Raw genomic sequence first — 23,077 nt, forward strand, 5'->3', positions numbered from 1 at the left:
CATCTGTGAAACATCAAACGCCAGATTTTGCTACAGATATTTAGTGAAATTTAAATCTGGACTTTAACTGGACCATTTCAACACCTGAACATGCTTTGATCCAAACCTTTCCACTGTAGTTTTGGCTCCATGTTTAGTAACGATGTCCTGCTGGAAGGTGAACCTCTGTCCCACTCTCTAACAGGTTTTCTTCCAGGATTGCCCTGTATTGAGCTACATCCATATTCTGCCCATGAACTTTGACCAGTCCCCCCGTCCCCAACAGCATGCTGCCACCAGCAGCATTTTTCACAGAGAGGATAGTTTTCTGCCACACATTGCATTTCACATGTAGGCCAAAAAGGTTCTCATCTGAACACATTTTTCACAGTTAATGTGTCAACCTTATGGTTTATGAGTAAAACGAGACGTCTTGTTGCCACAAAGGCCAGCTCATGTTATTACATACTCTCACCTGAGCTGTGGATCTCTCCTTTCCTGATCTGTTACTTTAAAGGGGAAGCTTTTTCCCTGACCTGTCTGCTGTGTTCCTTAATCTTCATGATGCTGTTTCTTCACCAGTATTCTCCATTAAAACCTCTGATGCCTACAGCTGCCTCTACTGGGACAAAACACAAGTGGACACTATAACATAATTAGGCGATTTTAAAGTCAATTGATTGAACAGGATATAATTTAGGGATATCAGAGACACAAATAGGCCACACCATTCAGATTTTTATTTGCAGGTAATTTTGAAAATAAGTATCCTTTTCTTTTCACTTCACAATAATGCATTATAATGTATCACATAAAATTAGAAACAAATACCTAGAAGTTTGTGGTTGTTTATGTTAGCATCATTTTAAGACCAAAACGGCACGATTTAACAAACCACAAGACATCCAGCACTTCACTTCCTTCGTTTTAATGTGTTAACCTGTCATCTCATAAATCTGTTACACTTCTGAAATAAAATATAGGCAATTATACAGTATGTAAAACAAACCCATTTTTATTTTACACTATTTACACTGCATAACGTTTGCATTGCGTTATGAAAAAGAAACAAAAAAACAAAAACAAAAGTGATGTGATAACGACAGAGGAGGCGTCACCTGCTGCGTTTCTGCTCAACATCAGGAGATGAGGAGATCAAACAGCTTCGGGTAGTAACTCTGAAGAACCTAACACTGATCAGCTGAGAGCAGCAGACAGGTGACGCTCATGAAATCATGAAACATGAAATCCCAAGGCAATAATAGTAAAGCCACTTGGCTTACCTTTCATCCAGAAAATTCACACATCCGGTACCCAACACATCTTAAAAACAGATTAATTCTACATGACACTCCACTCAAGTTAAGCAGATGTTAGACACAGATTTCACCTGCTTTCAGCATTTATAGGGTTGAGAATAAGAGGGCAGAAGTTAGGGAACAGCATGATGTAATGAAACATGAACACATGATAGACATTTCCCATGATAGAACAAGCTAGAGAAACCTTAACAGCTCAGTTGAGTGAAAACAAATTGGCCACAGAAATATCCTAAAATCAGATTCTCTGAAATAAATTCAGATAAAAAAAAAAAAAAAAAAAACATTGTTTAGGAGAAACATTTTATTGGTGATGTGATTTATTTGATTAACCGCTGTTCAATAACACACAACCGCTTGGTAGAAGGAGAAATTTAAGACAACATAATGAGTTTAACACAAACCTGCTGATATCTGTCCTCAGAAGCTGATTATTTATTTTTAAATCTAGGAGAAATCACGAGGTAGACTATCTAAATATGCCCACAAAGTTTAAGAACAGGTTTAAGCAATATATTAAAATATATAGATATATATACATATATTGCTTGCCATAAAAGCAGCCCCTACTTCATTTTGTATTATTAAAATTTTCTTTTGTTTGCTCTTTATTTATAGTTTGTCTCAAGTGTAAAAGAAACTTCCAATAATCAAAATGAAGTGTACAATGTTAGCTAAAATAAGTTCGATCAGTTTGGCATATACCTCTTCAATGAGTGTCTCCAGTTAATGCATTTTAAGAATAAAACACTTATTCTGAATATAAGCTATAAAAATAAGTTCTCCAAACAGTGTGTTTAACTAGAAAACCCAACTAAAGGTTCCTTTGATCAACATTAAATCCTGTTTAAATGTAGTGAAGTTATTCCTGTCAGTCAGAGGTTGCATGAAGCCATGATAGTGAGGGCAAAAGACAGATTCTATGTCTTGTGTTGAGGAGTTGTAACTGGACCCTGGAGCTTTTACATTCACCTATGGGTTGGTGATCTAACATGAGCAATCAGAACCCAAGAACATTAAAAATAAACCGCAGTGTTGCTCCTCTTGTGGCTGGTAGGAGTTTTAATCATCTAATGAGAGCAGAAGCTCAATTTCTAGCATGTATTTATTATTATATTATATTAATTTGGCTCTGCTGCCAGATTTCTTTTATAAATTACGAGAAGTCATTGATACGATATCTAAACCAGAACTCTGTAGCTGTACTGGTCATTTGTAACCGTGTCAGTATTTAGTGGCTACAGAAGTATGCTCAGAATTTCTTGTCCCAAAAGTTGAAACAGCAACTTTAATTTGCTACAAGGGAGGGGCTGCTCCGCTTTACATGGCAGGTCTCCGAAATACACCAGCAGGTAGCAGCAAAGCTCTGATAAGATGGTTGCCAAACAGCACTGACGTCTGATGTTTACTGGCTCTACAGTTGCAGGAAGTGTTTTTCTTATCTAAATGAAGGGTTTGTACATCTCTGTTCTGTACCTCAACTAGCACATGTATGGAGAAGAGGAATGATACCAACAAAAAAAAATTACAAAGCAGAAAATTTCACTACAGGTCTGAAAGGTTATTTTCTGCATAAGGGAGGGTGATGTAACCCAAACACACGTGAAAGTTGTGAGAAGCAGGATCACAGCTTTTAGGGCTGTTGGCATACAGCCCTGCCCACTCCTCTACAACCCATGTGGTGCGGATATAGTGCATAAAGTTTGCTCTCTGTTACAGACGTTGGACTTTAAAATATTTCTACATTTTGGGAATTACAGAGAAATGATGTGTTCTGATGAAAATCTGAAAAAAAAAAAAAAAGATGTATCCAAAAACATATATTGCGGACTTAGAAACAAAGGACTTTATGTTTATTGGGGAAAATTCTACTTATTTATTTTTAACAGGACAGAAGTCTGCTATTGTAATTTTCTCAGATTTTTCTCATGTTGCACCTTTGAAACAATTTCTACCCTTTACTTTGTTTGTTAAATACAATATGTATTTAGGAAAATTTAGGAAAATTTTTAATTAAAAGGTATAAATTTACAATAAAACATTGCAAGGTCAGAAGTTTGCATTTAAAACATGAGAAGTTTTCTAAGTGAGAGTTTTGCAACAAAGAAAAGCAAGAAGTCCAGATCCACCACTCTCACTCTATCGTACATTTATGCCTTTAATCTTGGAAAGTTATTTTTTCTAGCAACTTTACAACTTTTCAAGAGGGAATATTTTCGTATCTCTGAAATTGTTGTTTTTTGACGGAAACTACTCCAAATTATTTCTTTTCTTTGATCTACAATGGCCCTTATACTTCGTTGTAGTTTTACTTGAATACTTGAATTTATAACCAGGACTACAGCATAGAAGAGCAGCTAGACATGGGCTAGGATCAGATGTTGATTGAAGGATTATTTAAAACCAAAAATGCTTATCATGATCTAAATGCTTATATTTAGAACAACAAATCCACAAGAACTCCTCCTGCTTGTAAAATATTATTACAGTAACATTTAAATGCAGGATGAACAGCAGATAAACTTTGCTTTCAAGTGTTTATTGTGAAGAATATATTCATTTTTGGATACTGTGCTTTTTATAGGGTAACACTGAGAGCATAACAGGCTGATAATGGCTGGTTATTTAGTCAGGATATGTGCAGGATAGTAAGCATTCGGTCAGCTAGGGTGAAGAGTGATGGGTGGTGCTCCTTTAGTTTCCATAGAAAGACAAAAAATGTTTCCAGTGACGAGAAACAATGAGAAACAGACAAATTTGTCTTATTTTTAAGAGAGGGAAAAGTTTAGTAGCTCATCCTTCATCCTGCTGACTGTCAGTGTGCAGCAAGAGGTAGGGGAGGGGCAGTCCTCAATGTCGCTGGAGAAAACAGTTCTTTCTCTGGCATCTCATTAAAAGGAGTTTAAACTGCAGATATGTTAAAATGAATTATTTTAGCTAACAATCAAACTTATTTCTGTTTAAATCCTGCTTAATAATTTATTGTTGTTTTTTATTTCTCGCTGCTCCTTCAAAGTGACCTCAGCCAGATAAAAACCAGATCTGTACACAATGCACTCTACAGGCACACATGTCCATGGTCACACACACATGGTCACATACTATAATGACACCACATTTGTTAATGAACTACATTTTTTCTTGTGCAAATTTTAAATACCAGTGGTTTAATAAAAATAATAATAAAAAAAAACATGAAAAGGACAAATATTTCTGAATAAAACAGCATTAAAAAACTGAAAGGGATGATGCTGAAACGTAGGAGAACATAACTCTGAGTGATGGGGCAGAAATGAGGATCACAATGCATGCAGCATGAAAACAAAGAAAACACAGTCGCATACCTTGTTTGTTCATCAGGATCTTACAGCTCAAACGTTCTGAGGGAAATGTCTGATTACTAAAGCCGTCCACCTGAGGAGACCCGAACCTCGGCACGTTTGAAGAACGAGAAACTTGAAAATCCGTGGATCCTCTGCACTTCGGGGTCTCTTTGTGTCTCCACAGTTCAACAGAGCAGCTATTCACACACATATACACACAACCAGAACTTTTTTTTTTTTTTAGTGTTCGTCTTTGCCAATATTAAAAAAAAACAAAAAAACACGAACCCAAAACATTTATATTTACAACAATTAAATAAAGGTTTAATAAGCACTTGTGTGATGTAGTGACAGGTACTGGGATTTAATCTTAGTGAAGATGGCAGAAGTTTTTCCTCTGGTTTCTTTTTTTGTCTTTAAAAAAAAAAAAGAATACGGCAAATTAAGAGAGCCATCCTTGTTAATAAAGTTACATCATGCCAAAATAAATAAAGGGACAGTTAAAAAATGTGGGAAGAAAGAAAAAGGAGCTGAAAGGATATAGAGGAAGGCTGGGTTTCTGGGGCATGGTCGCCCTTCTATGAAGCTTCAGCACAAACAGCAGTAGTATTACAAGTAGAACTAGTATAGCATTGATGTGTTTTCTCCATGTTTTTATACTCCAGGTGCAGTCTGCAGGGAAAGGTTGGAGGGTATCAGGAGGGATGCTGTGTCTTAGAAAGGACAACTATCACTGCCTTCAGACCAAGGGTTTAGACTCTACTTTGACATAAACTAGTCCAAGATTCTCCTTCTCTCCCCTAACTAACACCTTTCACATATAAACACACTGACGCATTTTAAAAGGGTGCAAAATCAAGTCCTGCATTCACAAACTACTAATCTCTCCCTCACGTTACCGGCAGGCTGGCCGAGAAGGCCAAGGTGGGGTAGGGTTAAGCTGCGGTGGTGGGATGAATGCGACTACCAGCTCATGTTGTTGCTCCCTCGTCTGTGTTAGTGGTCAGGTGTTTATTCACTGCAGCCACGGTGCGAGTGTGGGACTCAGTAGCTGTTTTCGTGGCCCGCCAGGATGTAGAGGTTGCTGTTGGCTGTCGGGTTGTCTGTAGGCCGGCTCTCCAACACCACCACCCTGAAACGCACACATTCAAATGACTAAAAATCCAGAAGATGATTTCTACAATATCTACTGAGAAAAATAAAAGCAAAAGAGTAAAACAAAGAATGAAAGAACGATAAAGACCCAGGATTTGATGTAGAAATATGTAAGGGTTAATCAGCAACCCACAGAGCAATTGGTTCAAGGATGTTATTTGGACAAAAAGTAAATGGTGTAGAGAGATGATGCCAAATAATCCTGTTCACCCCGAAGAAACCGTGGACAGAGCGAAAGATTCGTACCTTCACATATCATCCCTTAGTTGGACTCAGTAATGAGGCAATAGAAACCAGTATCGTCCAGCATATTAAAAAGAATTTGTTAGGAAACCCGGAAGAAAAAAGGGAAGATTACAAAGCCGACTGTGGCCAGTGAGGGGTGGCAGTACCTGGGCAGAGAGAGGCCTCTGTCCTCTGAGTCTGGGTCTCTACAATTGGCACGTCTTCACCGATAAGACATCAGAGAGGATGTTAAGAGTGTGTTTGTGTGTGTGGATGTAAAGTCAGTAGCTGTTTTCACACTTAAAAAAAAGCTGATGGTTAAACAGAAACTTTTTTAAAATTTTAAACACAATTAGCACAGGAGGCGATGCACAAATGTCTTTGCTGAGGACAGTTTTATCTTTGGAACTGTGTCGTGTATCGACCTACAGTCTGGTATGGATAAATTAAGGTACTTTGATAATGATATTAACACAAAAACCGGCTTTAAGACTGCCCTGCAATAATAATCATAGCCCGTGAACTGTAAAAATAAAAATCTTTATATTTTGTCATGTTAAGACCATTTCAATGTATTTTACTGAGATTTTAGGTGACAGGTAAACACAAAATAATACAATTCAACTCTGGCCACTCGTTTTCAATTGGGTTTAGGTCTTTGGCTGGGCCATTCGAACACATGAATGTTCTTCCATCTAAACCATTGGTCTCCTGCTGGGAAGTGAACCTCAGCCCCAGTCTCAGGTCTTCTTCCAGGTTTTCTCTGTATTTAGCTTCATCCATCTTCCCATCAGCTCTGACCAAAATCTCCTTCCTGGCTGAAGAAACCCTACAGCATGACACCGCCCTGACCTGTCTGCTGTGTTCCTTGGTCTTCATGCTGTTTGTTCACTAATGTTCACTAACAAACCTCTGAGGCCTTCACAAGACAGCTGTGGACTCCATGTGACTCGTAAAGGCTGGATTTATTTATTTATTTGGGATATTGGAGTAAAGGGTGGTGAAACAAATATATACCACACTTGCTCTTTTACATAAAATCCCAATAAAATAAAGTTTGCCATTGCAACAAAACAAAAAGTGAAGAAATTCAAGGAACTTCTGCAAGGAACTATGTACAGAAACCAGAGATTGACACCCTAAACTTTTTGTCCTTCCTAGCATTTCTCCAGTCATGAGAGTGCGTATCAGTGAGTAAACAGTAAAACTGGATGCGTTTCCCACCTGTCGGATCCCAGTAGTCTGAAGATGCGTGTGTTGTCACAGATCTCTTGTGTGATCTGGAAAAAAACAAATAAAAGAACCTACACATTCAAACAGGACAAGAAAAGCTATCCACTGCTGTTTTTTTTGGGATCTGATTTTTACCAATACAACATCACGACGCTTTACGTGTGACTAAACTTAACAGACAAGATGATTGAGACCGGTTCTGACTGCCGATCTCATTTTCTCAGCAACATAATCTGACACCACAAATCCAGAAGAATTAGTTTGGAATGCCACAAAAAATCTACAAAACAATAACTTCCCATCAATAACATGTAGATAAAGATTTATTACTACCACAAGGGACTTGCTAGTGGCTACTATGATTGTTTTATTAAGAGGTAAAAAAACAAAGGAAAGGTCTAAGGATCAGACTAACCTCATTGGTCTTGAAACTGCGACCCTGCATGCCATGTCTCCAGAAGGCCAGCACACTGTCCTGAAGACAAACTGAGAAAAATACTACATTTAATCCGCTTTTATCAACAATGAGGCTTTTTGGGTGAAACTGGAGTCCCATTTAAAATCAAGTTGCTTTAATTAAAAGCAATATCTTCGCCTTGTTGACAGTCGTGTCAAACAATTAGGAGACCTTACAACAACTTGGGTATTTTGCTATCATATCTGGACATACAGATGCATGTTAATTTTAATAATAATTAAAAATGTAATTAAAACAACACAATTAAATTTGCAGAAAAGAAATTTTCTGTAAATTGACATTTAAAAATAAAATTTTTGGCGAAGAACAAATGAGGACACCCCTACATTTATTCCCACTTAAAAATAATAAGATCACACACACAGAAAAAAAAAACTCATATCAAGTGAGTCTCGCAGGGCGGTGGAAGTGTCATGGTTCGGGGAGGTCTTCCTGCAGCAGGACTTGGCCAGCTCGCAATCATAGAAACCACCATGAATTCTACTGTGTATCAGAGGGTGCTTGAGGAAAATATAACAGCATCAGCAACAAAATTAAAGCTGCCTGAGAACTGAACCCTGCACAATGACAATGAGCCAAAACATACCAGTAAATCCACCAAAGATTGGCTGAGGGCTAAAAAGATGCTGGGGGGCGACTTGAAACAGGAAAGTGAGGTGTGGGTCAAACAAGAAGCTTCTTCCTGGAGTTATTTCAACCAAAGGAGGTAAAGACTAGCCATTTTAGCGTAGGCTGTCCTCACTTTCCTCAGCCAACATCTTTTTGCTGATATCTTTGATATACAAGTAAAACACGATTCAGTTTTGGTTTTTTTGTGCAATTAAACTTCCTATTCCAATGAAAAAAAATGATAAGATATTGATATGTGAACATTTCTTTGAAACAATTCAATATTTAATAGGGAGTCTTATATTTTCACATTACTATAATACTAATTAGTGTCAAATAATTTCTTAGTCACTAGATTATTCTGTTTTCCTTCGGTTACCTATGGCTTCGATCTGGAAGTTGAAGGTGAGTTCGGCGGATAACTTCCGGCTGGATTTTAGCCGGCCCTGGAGGTTCACTATCTTTATACATCCTGAGTGACAAAGAAAGACGAGAAAAATGTCAGAGTATGACTTAGAAAAACCTTTACAAATGTAAACGTTGAGATGAGTGTAAAGTTTTTTTCCTCACTGTCCAGGCAGACTAGAATAGTGTCTCGCTCCAGCTGCGTGACGTGGATCACACATGTCTGCGGCATGTCTGTGAAGAGCAGCATCAGAGCAGGGGGTTATTTTTGTTTCCATATGTTTGCGTAAAAGCACCAGAATCAGATACACCGTCCTGACCTGCTTCTGTGAACCAGGAGGAGGTAACATTTGGGTTGACGGTGCCGAATCGCACCACCTGGTTGAGTTCGGTTCCTTTGCTGACCGCCACGCAGATAAGAGGGTAGGTCTGCTCTGGGACCACCAACATCTCAAAGACTTCCAACGGACATGGCAACGGGAAATCAATGGTCTGCAGAGGAAAGGAATTTAAAGTATGTGAGAAAGGTTGACTCACCTGCTGGGTTGTAATTGATCCGTTTCATATGTGACTTGGTTTGCTGTTCCTTTAGTAGCTCGGCAGCTGAAGCAAACGTTTCAGCTTTTGTGGATTCAGAAGTGAAACTGCATCAGAAAGCTGGTTATACATGTATATTTCTTTTAAGACGGGGGTGCCTCACCATGTTTCATTGTCAAATTCCATACTTTTCCGCACTTACTTCTAGATTCTGGACATTTGACAACAAAACCTCGAAACTACTTAAACAGTGGTCAGTTCTTATGATCTGCAGGTTCCACAGATGATGAAACACCACAATGCTCAAATTGGATCCAGATTTTCGGGTTTGGTGAACGGCCATTTAAAAGTGTTTGTGGTTTCTGGACTAAGACCAGTTGAGTCGCAAAGTCTAAAACTGTTGGACTTGCTCAATAAGGTCTGGAGTATCCCTGCAGATTCTTTAAAGCACTGATTGAATCAACTGAAAGGGAATGTAATGTTATGCATATAACTACTATTCCCTGAAGGAAAGGAATGAGGTAAAACACATGGCTGCCCCGCTGCCGAGCTGGGCTCGGTGAAGAGCGGCTATCAAAGCGAGCAATGACTGATGACGGACAGGTGCAGGCGGGCCTTGTCACTTATCGTCATCACGTTATTTACCTAGAAGGCGTGATAAGAGGTGGCTTCAGCCAGGACACGCAGGGATGTGATATTCCATACATCATGTGTTGCAGCTTGTTCCTCCCCCTCAGAGAACAGTAGTTATATACATAACATTATGATTTTTGTGCTTTAGAAAATAAAAGAAGCGCAAAAAAAGACTGGAAAACTGAACAATTTTTCAAATGTATCCAGACATGGAAAATGCTACAAATAAATACCATACTTTCAATGAACCACATTAAAAAGTCATCCAAGGCCTCTCTGGATTAGAGAGTTTTGGTTTATGCATTTCTGCTACCACAACAAAATCTACATGAATATGCTTAAACTTTTTTAGAAAAAGAAGTAAGTAAAAAAGAAAAAAACGTAGAATTAGACGCTCACTGTTGGTGGTTCAGGAGTAACGGATTGTGCCGAGGCTGGAGAAGTCAAAGGTCTTAATCCAGATAATATATTTTTTAATCATCTTATTCACATTAAACACATTTGTGTTTCTCTAATATAAAAAGGAGTTACACTTAACGCAGAGGAGGGTAAGACTGACCTTAATGAGCATGAACTTCTGCATGGACTCCACCCACTCCAGCAACATGACACTCGACTGGAAGGCCCCGCACAAGTATTTATGGCCTGTGTACGGGTTACGGACTGCCAAAAAACAACACATATTATTGATAACTTTTTATTGCACTGATTTTCCACAACCTTTAGTAGCTCGGATTGATGTTTGTGCCATTTAGTGATTCCTAAAAAGTTTGAAACTTATTGCATTCAGACTTTTAAAAAAAATCAATTCTGTTTTTTCCAAAAATGGTAACTTTTACAACCTATGCTCACAACGTCTTAAACTGAACTCAGAGCACAGTGCTTTAAAATTTACTTCACAGCCTATCACAGAAAAGCTGAAAGCCTCTCATACAGACACTCACCTACGCAGCACTTTTGGCACCCTTTAGTCTCTGGAATCTTATTGGAAACAGCAAACTTCCTATAACCAGGCACAAACAAACATTAGCCACCAAAACAGGCTTATTTATCTGAGGTTAATAAGTAACAACTTTATTCTAAATTAGCTGCCTTTGCTTGTAGTAAAGTTATTTAACTTCAAGTGATTAAATACGGGTGGATTATTAAAAAAACAAATGTGATAAAATGGCCTAAAAGGAAATGGAGACTGTAAATAATTGACAGCTTGGACTACCCGACTGTCAGGTTACCTTGGTATAATTTTATCAGGAAGTTTGTGTGTAGGAATGGCTACTGGTAACTTCTGTAACTGTCTAGCCTGTTCAAAGAGCCCGGACAGACTGTGGGAGTACAGCTGGGAGGCTTTTCCTGCAGTGGGACAACATTCGTCAAAAACATCAGGTAATTAGGAGAAAAAACAGACAAGAACAATTTTATGTGGAATGTAAAAGAGCACAAAAACAAAATCACATTAGTTATCTGGTGAATAATCTAAACGAGTTTCTTAACTCACCAGATATAGAAAGAAGACAGTTGTTCATGACATACAACCACGTACACCTGCGAGGGAAGAGCTACAAAAAATAAAAAGCAAAAAACTTAATTTCTATCCAGGAACTACAGGATAACAACTGGTTAAGTAACTAGGTTAGAGTTTGAAGAATTTTTCGGTCAGTGATCCTTAGGGATGGGTACCGAATTCGGTACTTTTATAGGTACCGACTGAATTCCGTCTGTATTACCGGGTACCTATTCATGCTAAATCAAACGGTACCATGTTTCGGTACCTAAATGCATCACTGTGACACTGAGGGAGTGGAAGAGTGGGTGATTTTCCATGCCGGACATGAACACAGCATTGCACGCAAAAGAGCATAATGACGTCAGTAGCGTCCACAAAGCAATAATGTCTGATAGAAAACACTCGAAATGGTAAACGGCCTGAACTTGTACTCTAAAGCGCTTTACACTACAATCAGTCATTTACCCATTCATACACACATTCACACACTCAAAAGTATGGCTCCACTTTTCAAAATGCGATGCATATTACGCTTGTTGCAATAATTGTGACGCGAATAGCAAGGCCAGCGGCAGGAATAATCTGAGGAAGAACCTGGTTAAGCACAAGATTTTTCTCAAGGCTGAAGAGTTTTCGTCACAGTTTGCGTCAGCCTCAGATCTACTCCTGCATTCGGCAGCGATCGCACGCCTGCATCCGTTAGCGACTCGTCGTCTGCAGCCAGCAACATGGGAGAAGAAATGTTTGAAACAACTGAGATGTTACAATACAAACAGCTGGATGTTGCTTTATTGATATATTCATTAAAGTTTACATTTTGAGCAACAAATAAGTTAAATAGAAAAATTTTGAGATTTTTTTATTAAACGAATCAATGTGTATCACAACATAAACACACACAAAAGTACCGAAAACCGATACCGTTGAATACCGATACCGATTCTCTGCTACCAGGCATCTGTAGCGTATCGGTTCAAATGTGAAAGGTACCCATCCCTAGTTATCCATACCTGCTCTGCAAGAATACTGCTCACACATAATAATCAAACATTTTAATTTCTAAGAAAGAAGTAAAACACAATTTTTCACCCATTCCACAATGATTAAATCCCAATTAAATACATAAATGTCTGTGGTTTTAACACCAAAAGTAGAGAAGTCCAAGGTTGTGAATATTTTACACCACTGTTTAAAGAATCCACAAGTCATAAAATTCTTCTGCTTATATTATCTGGGGTCTGACCTGCTCCATTGTCGTCTCATGAAGCTCATTAAGGTTCAAAGTGTAGATTCCCTCCTCAGCTCCGAATATCACATACTGATCTGTAACACAGAAACAAAAGAAGCTGTTTATATTTAACCAACAAAGGTAAAAGGATAGAGACATTCCAGATTTACATGTATTGCACTGAACAGTGAGTTTTTCTAATGGTTACCTCTGGTGTCGGGGTTGATCCATGACGTGGCGCAGTGGACCTTTAGCGGGCAGCCGTTGAACACCTTGGAGAAACATGCACCCATCTGTAAACAGGAGAGAAGATCAATATCTTGATTCTCTAAATGAGACTGCGTTTCTTCTGCTGTCATTTTAGTTTTTATTAAACATTTTTATTTTGAACCAGAGAAAAGAGCACTGAGATCAAGACTTCTTTCACAAGGGTGATCTGGGCAAGAAAGACAGTAGTACACATCATAGTGGACAGGAAGCACAATGATGGTTCTTTCAGGGTTTTCATGTCAGAATTCCATACTTATCCAGGCTTCTCAATCCATCTTTAGCTCATTTTTAAACTAGAAGTAAGTCACTATGAGTTTGCTACAGATGTTTCTGCAAAGCAATGTCATTAAATTGCAAATCTGAAAAAAATCTAAGAGTATAAGGAGACAAGTGGACAGATGGATGGACAAATAGATGAATGGACAGATGGATACAACATTTAGACACCAAAAGCAAGAAAATTAAGTTTTCTTGCTTACAAGACCCTTCATCATGGGTTCACAATGTTCCAACTGTGATCCCTAGAGACAAAAAGACACTGATACTTACATGGACTTTAGGTGTTGGAGGAAGACCATTACTCATAGGCTTCTAGGGCACAGATAAGACCCACATATTAAAACCCGGAAAGAACAAACAGCCATGTGTTAATTTCAAGAACCATTCCAATAAGATAATATTCTGTTAACATCTAATATAGAAGTAAGAAGTATAGATTGGCTCCAGTTTTCAGTTTACCTACCGGAACATCCTTCTTATCTTTCCGTACAGGGACACTAGGGGGCATGGTGGACTGCCTCTCTCCCGCTCCTTCCCTCTCACCATTGTGGGGAGAGTTCAGTCCATTACCTAAAACAATTATGCCCACAACACAGAGACTGACTTAGAGTGTGGGTGCAAGTGTTTCTGGGTATATTATTGGTTTTAATGCAAACTATTTAACCTCACGGACTGAAGACAGAGAGGACTTATACAGGGATATAAAACACAAAGTCTCGGGAGCAGAGAGAGGGGAGGAGGGTGGGAGCAGGCTAGCAGGAAGAATACAGAGGATCAAAAATATGAGCAATGGAGGGTGTAAATGCACTAACTGCTTCCCACTAGACAGCGGTTGACAAAACAACCTCTGCACACAGAAGACGCATTACAAGCTGCAACAGTGGCATGAAAACACAAAAGACTTCTGATCTCCTGAGTGGGTGTGGTTTGAGTGTTGTCAGCGCTGCGTGGATGGGCAGAAATAAATCAGAGAGGGCAAGTGGGCTACCAAGACCATGTCAAAATGTAGACTTATATCCGCAGCACATGTTTATGTAGTTATTTTTGTTGCAACAATGCGCTGCTCAGACACAGGCGGGTCTCCAAGAAAACACAGCGATTATACTCTCCTCTGCTGTTGTTCTAAGAAAGTATGGAAGCTTGTAGGTATAAAACGAATTCAATATTTGTACCAGAGACTGTGGTGAGAAAGAATCCACCAGCCATGACCAAACCCTTGTTTTAAACCAGTCAAGTTCCCCCTGCGTCCCGTCCACAGTGACACAGAAAGCCACACACTTGTACTTAAGCATGTCTGTCCCCGTCAGGGAAGAAAACACAAAGCATGTTTGGCCAGAAAGATGGAAAATAGACTTCCCCGTTAAAGTATTTATACCTCTTCAACCTTTTCACATTTTGCCACATTCTTTACTGTATTTTACAGAGATTTTATGTGACACAGCAACACAAAGTGATGCATGCCTGTGAAGACGGAAAACTAAACAGGTGTGAATTAGTATTCATTTCTTCCACAGTGAAAGCTTTGTAGAACAATCTTTAGCTGCAGTTAAAGCTCCAAGTCTTTTGGGGTATGTCTCTACCAACTTTGCACAACTACAGGCTTTATTTTTTTGCTCATTCATTGCTCAGTCAGACTGGACGGTGAGTATCTGAAAGCTGCAGATTGAGGGTCATTGTCCTGTTGGAAGGTGAATCTTCACACCAGTCTCGTGTCTTTCGCAGTCTCTTAACAAGTTTCTTCCAGCACTGCCCTGTATTTAGCTCCAGCCATCCTTCCATCAACTTTGACTAGCTTTCCCTGTCTCTGCTGAATCCCACACCATGACGCAGCCTCCACCTAGTTTCACCACAGGGATGGTGCGTTCAGAGTGATGCAGTGTGCAAATGGGGCTTCTTATGGCTTCCTTGAACAATGTTTTTTGTTTTTTTTTCATTACACTCTTCCATTAAAGCTCAGATTTGATGAGTGGACAAGTCTTACTTATAGTTATACCCTATAAGATTCTTTCACCTAAGGTGCGGATCTCTGCAGCTCCTCCAGAGTTACCAAGCTCCTCTTGAACGCTTTTCTATTTGACGTCATCCGTAACTTGTATGATGTGTTTCTGGTCTTAATGTTGCTGTTTTTTCACTAGTGATTTCCTTGAAGCTTCTGAGGTATTCAGAGAATAGCTGAATTTATGCTAAAGTTAAAATAAAAAAAACAAACAAACATGAAGACTCCTTTTAGGTGACTTCTAGAGGCAATTTGTTGCACTAGATTTTATGTCAGGGCATCAAAGTAAGGGCAATACGAATCTGTACCACAATTTTAAGATTATTAAAAAAAAGAAAAAACTGAAAAACAATCCTTTTCCTTTCTTGTCACAATTAGGCACCGTTTTATGTCGGTATTTTACATAAAACACAAGTTTGAGGTTGTAATCTGACAAAATGTGAAAAAGTTAAAGGGACGCTAATACTAATTTGTTGCAAGGCACAGTAAACCAAGATGGAACAACCGATGTGTTTAAGACAACCAACCTGATCAAGCAACTCAAACATCACCAAACATCAAACAAAGCAAATCTATGAGAATCATCGTGGTTTTTCAGGTTGGTAATTAGAAAACATTTTCATGCTGGAGGATTGTATAAGACAACATAGACTGAGCCTAAAGTATGCCTCATCATAACAGGAGGAGACACATCTCAGATCCACAACACAGCAACTTTAGATGCTGGATATTGCTCTTCAAACCATTTTTTTCCTCTGCGATTTTTAAGGTTCTGCTGGAAAATAAGAACTAAATTCTAAGTCCCATCTTAAGATCACACGTTTCTGTTTGCACTGTGACAGGACAATATGACAATATTTGCTCCTCTTCCTTTTCCTCCTAGGAAGGGAGGGGGAGTGGTAGCAGCTTTTGACTGATTGGATTAAAAAAAAAAAGGAAAATAATTAGACTTCAGAAAAGACAAACAGTAATACTGAGCAGGAGCTGATGAAGAGCAGGAACTTTACATGAAAACAAAATTAAAAAGCATTGTTGTTAATGGGCTCATGGAACAGATATATCAGTTAGTCTACAAGAACTGGCTAATGGGAGACCACAAAACTGAAGGGAACAACAGGGTCTGCGGACACTACCCAGCTACCAATCAGCTGCTCTTACTCGCTTCCTGTTCCTGCTCCTCTTTCACCTCCTTCAGCACCTCCCATGCCTCCTCCAGCTCCTCCTCTGTGTGAGGTGTGTGGAGCCATTCCCAGAAATGCCTAAAGCTCCCATCATCATCCTCTGGTGCAGAGTTCCCCACGTCTTTTCGCTTCGGGCTGTCGTTACCTAAGCTGCTGCGGCGATGGGGTGGCAGCTTCGGGGGCGGAGGCCGTGGGGGGACGCTGGAGGGCGGCCTGGCGGGGCTCGGTGCCTTTGAGGCTGGGCAGCGCTTGATGGTTCCTCCCCCTCCGGCGTCGTCCTCGATGTGTGATTGGCTATCATCATTTTTCTGGTGAGGCTGCTGCTGGGAGGAGCTGCTGGGCTTAGGCTGGAAGACAATGAAGAGCAGTTACGTTTTAATATTAAGCTTAGAAACTGATTGAAAATGAACAGAATTCCTACCTTCGGAGGGAGTGGAGGTGGCTCCTTCGGCCGCTTGATAGTGCTTGATTTGCTGAAGAATGAAAAGATGGCTTTTCAGTGCAAGCAACACTGACAGAAAACGTGAGAGCAAGTAGCGAGAGGCTTTGGTTTAAAAAAAAAAGTTATATTTAATGCAGAAACAATTTTTAAAATATCAAGTCTTTATTCTGCATCAATCCTTGAACTGTCCATTGACCATTTCTCAGCTTACCTTTATCTTTTCTGCTATTAATATTAGTTTTTTTCCATTATTAGAATCAAGATGTCTCAATTTGAGATTCTGGGCAACATTACAGAACCAATAATTGTTAAACTGTAGCCCAGTACTATGTGAAGTGCCTTCAATAAGGTCTGATTAGTAGAGTTTAAAACCTTCATAGTGGTTGGTTACCACTATGAAGGTTTTAAACACTTATGGTTTTAAAACTACAAAAATCTTCACGCATTCTGTTCTGTTAAACTGAATCAATTTACTGAATATGAGTCATGTATCCAAAAACCTACATATATAAATGCTAAATATTTATAGAAAATTCTTTAGCAGAAAGTGGAACAAGGGTTTTTCTGTTTTAAATGAAATGAATCAGTTCTTATTAAACAGTATCGATTAAAATATAAGTGTAAATGTTGTGATGCATAATAAACTTTGATATTTTGATTCATGGTTATCATATGATGAGACTCTCATACCAGCCCGTGCCTAACAGAGAAACATGTTGAGACAATGAATGAGTCCAGAAATGAGCATTGAAAGTGTCCACCAATGAAATGAAAACAAACATAGAAGAGACAACAATGTGGAGAGTGTTTGGTCCCGAATCTTTCAGGATCTGTTGTTTCTAGATGTACCGATCGGTTTACAAAGCACAAACCCAAAAAGATAGATCAGAAAAGCTCCTAGTTATTTGCTACACGTGTGAGAGCAGCTGGATGGCAGGTGACAGCTATGCGGCTTTCCCCTTAGAGAAACAAACACATCTTCAGTACAAATGCTGACACAGTCTACATTGTTAGAAGTAGGTGAAACATAGTAATAAGAAACTTCCAAATTTGATCAGCAGAATCTGATGCAGGTAAATTTTGTTTGCATATCAAGCGTTTGGATGGATTCAGTGAGCATGAGGTTCAGCCAGCACACATTTTAGGTATGTGCTCATATCCATGAGTGCCATCAGATGAGGTATTGCTGCCAGTAACGTCATGTTCTCACTCTACAGATGATACACTTGGCTTAGTTTATGTTTACCCCTCTTAGACAAAGCAACCGATGGATCTACAGCTGCAACTATATGTGCCTACTTTGTTATTAAGATTTTTCTACTGGCTCAGAGCTTTCCTGTTTAGCCATGTTTCTCTCTTAAATAAACCCACCAAAGGACCTACTGCTGCCATTTACATTGACCTATTTGAATTCGTCTACATGATTGGATCGAATCGATCGTGTATTTCCGTTTGTTTTGTGTCTAAATTGAATCAAAGTGGATTTCAGTGCTGTTGAGTCACAACCCATTGGTTCATATTCGTCCAGCTTAATCTTTTTCACGTTCTCACTGTGTGGATGCCATGTTACAACAACCTAAAGTCCAACAATGTACAAAAGGGCGAAGTATCCATTTCTAAATGTGGTGGGCAATATTGCTGACAAGGGACACCTTGGCCTACCAAAGCAATCTGGGTCTTACACAAAAAAGCAGATCTATAATGTTTCACTGTAGAAGGAGAAGAAGACAGACGTTAGCTTGAGTGCGCACACACCCCCACATGCAGACAGAGCGAGGAGGCCCACAGATGGCGATGCCAGCGGAGAACAAAGCAATAGCAAGAAGAATGCTTCACAAGCATCACATATAAAAGAAGTGAAACTGAACTAATAGCTTGTGTTGTTTTGAGTGAAACTTTAATGCTACTATAGAAATGACTTTGCCTTTGGAAGAAATGTCATTCTCTTTAAGAGTTTTTATTCTGCCACATCACAACCACAAACTTCAGTGAATTTTATTGAGATTTTATGTTTTGACTAAAAAAAGGAAAAAAAACATACACAATATACAGGTCCTTCTCAAAATATTAGCATAATGTGATAAAGTTCATTATTTTCCATAATGTCATGATGAAAATTTAACATTCATATATATTAGATTCATTGCACACTAACTGAAATATTTCAGGTCTTTTATTGTCTTAATACGGATGATTTTGGCATACAGCTCATGAAAACCCAAAATTCCTATCTCACAAAATTAGCATATTTCATCCGACCAATAAAAGAAAAGTGTTTTTAATACAAAAAACGTCAACCTTCAAATAATCATGTACAGTTATGCACTCAATACTTGGTCGGGAATCCTTTGGCAGAAATGACTGCTTCAATGCGGCGTAGCATGGAGGCAATCAACCTGTGGCACTGCTGAGGTCTTATGGAGGCCCAGGATGCTTCGATAGCGGCCTTTAGCTCATCCAGAGTGTTGGGTCTTGAGTCTCTCAACGTTCTCTTCACAATATCCCACAGATTCTCTATGGGGTTCAGGTCAGGAGAGTTGGCAGGCCAATTGAGCACAGTGATACCATGGTCAGTAAACCATTTACCAGTGGTTTTGGCACTGTGAGCAGGTGCCAGGTCGTGCTGAAAAATGAAATCTTCATCTCCATAAAGCTTTTCAGCAGATGGAAGCATGAAGTGCTCCAAAATCTCCTGATAGCTAGCTGCATTGACCCTGCCCTTGATAAAACACAGTGGACCAACACCAGCAGCTGACACGGCACCACAGACCATCACTGACTGTGGGTACTTGACACTGGACTTCTGGCATTTTGGCATTTCCTTCTCCCCAGTCTTCCTCCAGACTCTGGCACCTTGATTTCCGAATGACATGCAGAATTTGCTTTCATCCGAAAAAAGTACTTTGGACCACTGAGCAACAGTCCAGTGCTGCTTCTCTGTAGCCCAGGTCAGGCGCTTCTGCCGCTGTTTCTGGTTCAAAAGTGGCTTGACCTGGGGAATGCGGCACCTGTAGCCCATTTCCTGCACACACCTGTGCACGGTGGCTCTGGATGTTTCTACTTCAGTCTCAGTCCACTGCTTCCGCAGGTCCCCCAAGGTCTGGAATCGGCCCTTCTCCACAATCTTCCTCAGGGTCCGGTCACCTCTTCTCGTTGTGCAGCGTTTTCTGCCACACTTTTTCCTTCCCACAGACTTCCCACTGAGGTGCCTTGATACAGCACTCTGGGAACAGCCTATTCGTTCAGAAATTTCTTTCTGTGTCTTACCCTCTTGCTTGAGGGTGTCAATAGTGGCCTTCTGGACAGCAGTCAGGTCGGCAGTCTTACCCATGATTGGGGTTTTGAGTGATGAACCAGGCTGGGAGTTTTAAAGGCCTCAGGAATCTTTTGCAGGTGTTTAGAGTTAACTCGTTGATTCAGATGATTAGGTTCATAGCTCGTTTAGAGACCCTTTTTATGATATGCTAATTTTGTGAGATAGGAATTTTGGGTTTTCATGAGCTGTATGCCAAAATCATCCGTATTAAGACAATAAAAGACCTGAAATATGTCAGTTAGTGTGCAATGAATCTAAAATATATGAATGTAAAATTTTTATCATGACATTATGGAAAATAATGAACTTTATCACAATATGCTAATATTTTGAGAAGGACCTGTAATTGCAAAGTACCTTTCAGAGGTTTTCAACAGTGTGTTTTACAAATAAAAGTCAGGACTGACTTTTTTTTTTTATGCTAACTTAATCGCAATTTGTTGTGTCTCACCTGAACTATATTCTCTGCAGCTCCTCCAGAGTTACAGTAAACCTCTTGGCTGCTCCTCTACCCTTGCCTGGCCTTCCAGTTCAGGTGAGCAGCCATGTCTAGGTAGGTTAGCCGCTGTGAAGTACTCTGTACGTTTTCAGATGATGGCTTGAACAGGGCTCTGATGTTTTATCCCCTAACCCTCTCTCCCTGACCTGTTTGTTGTGCTGCACGGTCCTTATGATGCTGTTCAGTAATCTTCTCGCACAAACCTCTGACCCACCAAAGAACAACTATATTTATACATAGAGTGAATCACATAGAGATGGACTCTATTTACTACTTTAGTTGCTTCTGAAGGACCTCTTTGTACTGGACTTTATTTAGAGGTATCAGAGTAAAATGGGCTGAATACAACGCATCATTTACCGTCCACTTCACTATTACTATTGGTCAATCACATAAAGTCCTGCTAAAATACATTGTAGTTTGTGGTTGCCATGATGAAATGTGGAAAATTCAGGGGATGTGAATACTTTTGCGAGGCGTTGAATACTACAGCCTTCGTATTTCTAAAATGTACTCCTAATGCAGTAATTAGAGGCCTTTATTAAATCTCCAGTCATTTACCATCTCTGAAGGTTCACAGCAACTGTAAGTAGCTTTAAAACTTCACATCAGACAGCAGATGCAGCGTGAAAAACACACACACACAGAAAACACAAACACTGATGGCATGATGGCGGTTCGTGCTGCATAGAGACGCATGGATAAAACTGTGGAAAAGACAAGAAGCCTTCCTTCCTTGTTTCTCTCTCATACTCATCTTTTCGCCTTTGTTCCTACAGAGGACTGTATCGGGACAAAAAGATGTGGAGACAAGGAGAGAAAGACTTCTGGTTTCTGAGACTGAGAGGGAACTTACTGAGTGTGAGTTTCATCATCATCTGCACCATCATCATCCTCATCCTCATCATCCCCTAAGTATGCAACATGGCCCCTGGGAGAGGAGTGGAAGACAGGAGCGGGACAATTGGAGGGGGGGAAAGGAAGAAGGGGAGTGGATTTTGTTGCAGTGGGAAGACAGCGATGGGGGCAAGTTTAAGCAAGTAAGGATGGGAGATGACAACAGGAGAAGGAAGAAGAAATGGGATCAAGGTAGAGGGAAAAGGGGGGGAGGGAAAGCTGAGTAAAGCTCAGTTCACAAACTACCTCTAAAATCTAAACTCAGGGCAGACCTGAAAGGACAGAAGTATTCCAGTCCAGGAAATAATACAAAATTTCTCGAGTATAACTATAGCCCGACACTTCCTCACTCTAAACACTTCTTCATAAACTACTTGTTGTGGCCAGGTCTGTTCTTAATGGAGCTGCAAAGAGAATCATCTATTTTATTTGAGTGTTGGAGATAACCTATCACACACAGAACCAGACAAATTTATTGGCACACCAGGTAAAGATGTACGAATCAACCCTTGAAATAAATACATTTATATAGCGGATTACATAATCTCACACTGAACAACTTCTGTGTTTGTTTGGCAATATATTTTGGATCATTATTCTGGTCCAATACCAAACAACTACAAATTTCTGTTTACCAGTAAATATTTCTATGAAATATTCTGGTATTTCAAAGTTTTTGCTGATGCCACGCACTCCAGCAAGTTTCCAATGGACCTTTGAAGGAGAAAGAGGCCCACAGCATCACAGATCTTCTACCATACTCAATAATGGCTGCATTTGATGAGGTACATTACTGCATATTCGTTCTTTGTTTCATGCCCCTCTCTGGAGTGTTTGCTGCAGAAAAGCTCAAGCTCAGTCTTATCTGAACAAACTGAATGGATCCAAGAAGACTGACCTAATTTCTTGTTTATGTTTGTGGGACAGAAAATACTTATTACCCTATAGCATTCTCACCAAACAACCAGCTGGCATGGTGTTGGTGTCCATTGGTTGCTATTGAGACTTCTGCCCTTTTTTCACAGGCTCTACTTAACCTGGCTCCACTCCATTCAGCTCGTTTTGCGAGAGTTTCCATTGTCGGTTTTTTCAGAACTTGCTTTTTGGGATGTACTCAGTAGCAGGTAGGACCGGGGCTGAGTAGGGACCACATGTGACGTCAACAGACTGCTGTTCAATGATTGGCCATGGGACCAGGAGAAATGAGTAGGTTTTCACCGAGGTAGTGCAGGGAAAAGTTAATAAAACTAAAGAGCGACTACAATAACATTAAGGACCACAATGGCCGGAGCGGGTCAAATGGAAATATAATTTCACTATTTACAAATTATAAACCGTGCCTGAAGGCTGAAATAAAAGAAAAAGGACACATCAGCTTTCAGAATTACACACAGGTGTGGCGCCGTATTCAATAACATCCTAAATCAGCTGATCACACATGAAATTATCTGTTCAGACGCACAAACATTGCCCTCAAAACGCACCAAACAATACCAGCATGAAACAGCGTGTTTCGGAAGTTTATTGACGGTCCTTAAGCAAACCTGCATCTGCAGGAGGGACCAAGCA

The 23,077-nt window shown here is 39.7% G+C and overlaps 1 protein-coding gene across 1 annotated transcript in view; it reads right to left on the reverse strand.

Annotated features, from left to right (window-relative positions):
- Positions 1 to 891: 891 nt before the first annotated feature.
- Positions 892 to 23,077, reverse strand: part of LOC124858809 (mitogen-activated protein kinase kinase kinase kinase 3-like) — a 58,431-nt gene continuing 36,245 nt past the window's right edge. The window contains exons 19-35 of the mRNA XM_047351034.1: positions 21,468 to 21,542; positions 16,776 to 16,827; positions 16,500 to 16,701; positions 13,641 to 13,747; positions 13,448 to 13,489; positions 12,837 to 12,921; positions 12,644 to 12,723; positions 11,392 to 11,452; positions 11,129 to 11,246; positions 10,841 to 10,899; positions 10,456 to 10,559; positions 9,047 to 9,218; positions 8,892 to 8,960; positions 8,701 to 8,793; positions 7,650 to 7,720; positions 7,226 to 7,281; positions 892 to 5,753 (exon numbers count right to left, since the gene is read on the reverse strand). Of these exons, the coding sequence (XP_047206990.1) occupies positions 5,666 to 5,753; positions 7,226 to 7,281; positions 7,650 to 7,720; positions 8,701 to 8,793; positions 8,892 to 8,960; positions 9,047 to 9,218; positions 10,456 to 10,559; positions 10,841 to 10,899; positions 11,129 to 11,246; positions 11,392 to 11,452; positions 12,644 to 12,723; positions 12,837 to 12,921; positions 13,448 to 13,489; positions 13,641 to 13,747; positions 16,500 to 16,701; positions 16,776 to 16,827; positions 21,468 to 21,542 (1,534 nt within the window). The 3' untranslated portion in view covers positions 892 to 5,665. The remainder of the gene's footprint in view (positions 5,754 to 7,225; positions 7,282 to 7,649; positions 7,721 to 8,700; positions 8,794 to 8,891; positions 8,961 to 9,046; positions 9,219 to 10,455; positions 10,560 to 10,840; positions 10,900 to 11,128; positions 11,247 to 11,391; positions 11,453 to 12,643; positions 12,724 to 12,836; positions 12,922 to 13,447; positions 13,490 to 13,640; positions 13,748 to 16,499; positions 16,702 to 16,775; positions 16,828 to 21,467; positions 21,543 to 23,077) is intronic.

The sequence above is a fragment of the Girardinichthys multiradiatus genome, chromosome 22, assembly GCF_021462225.1.
Source record: "Girardinichthys multiradiatus isolate DD_20200921_A chromosome 22, DD_fGirMul_XY1, whole genome shotgun sequence".
NCBI classification, from domain to species: domain Eukaryota; kingdom Metazoa; phylum Chordata; class Actinopteri; order Cyprinodontiformes; family Goodeidae; genus Girardinichthys; species Girardinichthys multiradiatus.